The sequence below is a fragment of the Montipora foliosa genome, chromosome 6 (assembly GCF_036669935.1).
Source record: "Montipora foliosa isolate CH-2021 chromosome 6, ASM3666993v2, whole genome shotgun sequence".
In the NCBI taxonomy this organism is placed as follows: Eukaryota; Metazoa; Cnidaria; class Anthozoa; order Scleractinia; family Acroporidae; genus Montipora; species Montipora foliosa.
The window spans coordinates 9,677,626-9,680,125 of record NC_090874.1 but is presented as its reverse complement, the minus strand read 5'-3'; the positions used below and the strand labels follow the sequence as shown (position 1 = coordinate 9,680,125).

At 35.9% G+C, this 2,500-nt stretch overlaps 1 protein-coding gene across 1 annotated transcript in view; it reads left to right on the top strand.

Annotated features, from left to right (window-relative positions):
* Positions 1-2,500, top strand: part of LOC138006618 (actin-binding LIM protein 1-like) — a 22,453-nt gene that overhangs the window by 2,182 nt on the left and 17,771 nt on the right. The window contains exons 3-4 of the mRNA XM_068853057.1: positions 307-490; positions 2,130-2,239. Of these exons, the coding sequence (XP_068709158.1) occupies positions 307-490; positions 2,130-2,239 (294 nt within the window). The remainder of the gene's footprint in view (positions 1-306; positions 491-2,129; positions 2,240-2,500) is intronic.

Here is a 2,500-nt window from a genome sequence, read left to right as displayed (position 1 = left end):
ACGTACTCATGCCTAGCGCTCTTAAACTAGTGAGTCTTTGACTTCTTGAAAGATTTTTCTCCTCAATCCAGCCCTCTTAAGATTTTAAAGTTAGTAATGGTGGACCATTAAATAGGAAAATTCCAGTTAAAATAAGCAGGTATATTTTAGAATCAAGGCTTAAAACTTGGGTCATTAAGTGTGTAGTTACAGTCTTGAAATTCAAGGAAAATTAAGAAGAATTGATTTTTTGGTCATAGCAGCACTTTAAGTTAGTGGTTCTCAGTGCCCTTGTAAGTTGTCTTTTTTTTTTTTTTAAATTTTCAGTGTGTGGCAGAGACCTAGCAAATGTTGGGTTCTTTGAACAAAATGACCAATACTTTTGCCCTGAAGATTTCCAAGAACGTTTTGGCACAAAATGCAGCATTTGTCATCTTTTTCTGGAAGGTGAAGGAATCAACATTGGTGGAAATACATATCATGAGAGGTGCTTTGTCTGCACTAATTGTAGGTAAGAGGGACATTGATTTGATAAAGGTGATGAGAGTTGTTGTTTTTTTCGATGGTGACTCAAGGATACACAGAAAAAAAGCAAGGATTCCTTTGCAGGGTTTTAACAGCTATATTGTACAACCCTCTGATTCCTAGTTTAGATGCCCTGCCACTGATCTATGGAAGTCATTGGAGTCAGGCCATTAAAATAGGGTCACAGGTGGAAATAATAATAATAATAATAATAATATTATTATTATTATTATTATCATTATTATTATTATTAAATAAATAAATAAATAAATAAATATTGCTAGTGCTAATCACCCTTACTTGCAGCCGAGGACTGAATTTCAAAGGGCATTTCTCACAACATCAGCCTGAAAGCATACAAAGGCACCTCTGGCTGCCGCTATACAGTCCATGTTTGATGTCGGAGCACAGCACCACAGCTAGATGTTAATTAGCTGTGAGTCGATTTTGATGAGGGAGGAAAACCGGAGTACCCGGAGAAAAACCCTCGAGTCAGGTTGAAATCGACTGAAACTCAGCCCACATGCAGGCCAGGGCCAGAGTTGAACTCCGGCTCACAGTGGTGGGAGGCCCGATAGATAACCACTAAGCCACCCTGACTCCCTTATTATTGTTATTATTATTATTATTATTATTATTATTATTATTATTATTATTATTATTAATATTATTTTATTAGTATTGTCCTACTTATATTTAAGCTGGTCATTAGCTCTCAGCAATATTCTGGATTTTAGTTGACAGAAGCTTTTTAAATTGTTTCAAATTTGCTTGCAACATACATGCACTTTTTGCCTGAGGTGGTTGAGGATCATACTGCGTGGGAGGAAGCATAATTTCAATTCCAGCTAAACCAACACTCACATTCTTAAAAATTAATAACTAAGGAAAAAGTGCTGTCTTTGCAATAACATCTGCAAATGGTTACACAGTACCTTCAGGTCTCTTTTGGATGAAGTCCATACACCTGTATCGTGTGGGCCCTATTTCTTACCTTGTTCATACAATTTCTGCAAAGAGAAAAGTGTTCTACCAAACCAATGAGAGTGAATTTTGACAATAATTATTGTGTGTTATTTTAATAATACTGCGTAATTGAAATTTTGCTCTCCTTCAGCGAACGTTCATGCCAGAATTTTTCCCTTTAAAGACAGGTGAAATTTTGTTTTGTTCAAGCGAAATTTTGAAAAGTGGACAAAATATCACCCTGGATTTGAGATTTTGTTCCAAATTTCAGTTTATTTCTAAGAAAATTCCCTGCAAAAATTTGCACATCTTCTCAAAATTTTGATAATATCAGAACAGTAGGTGCTTTTTGCATTTTATTGGAATTTAAGAGAGAAGCTATACATGTAGTTATCACATACATCTTGCTTTAATAATTGTTTGACCCTCACTCTCTGGAAGGTGAGACTTAAATATGGACAGATCTAAAGCATGGGTCACTTTTCCCATTTCACTAATAATTTCCAAAATATTCTTAGGGCTCATTAGGCCTAAAAACAATGTTTAGGCCCAAGGTTTAGGTACATGTACATTGTAAAACCATGATCTGTCATAACTGATGTGTGAGAAGCGACCTCTACTTTAGCCCCACCACTTAAATATATTACACTTCACTTCAGGAATCCATTTCCTCCTGGCGAGAAAGTTGTGTTACGAGGCAAGGATTACATCTGCCAGAGGTGCGGTGCAGTGGATCAGGGAGATAATTCAAGGGGACAACGACTAGAAAGTATGTTTGTCTTACTGGACTGACTTTTTTTTTTCCTTTTTATATGTTCATAAACATATCGCAAATTGTGAAATTCTTGATGAGAATGGCTGGAAAGCTGAGGAAACATTTAAAATGAAACTGTGACAGGAACCAGCCATTTTCTTGACCATGCGGGGATACAAAGTTTATCTTTGAGTGCTGATGGGAGATGAGTGATAGGTACATATTCCTTTTATTCTACAGATACATGTAATAAAAATCCAAATCTGAAACAATTCA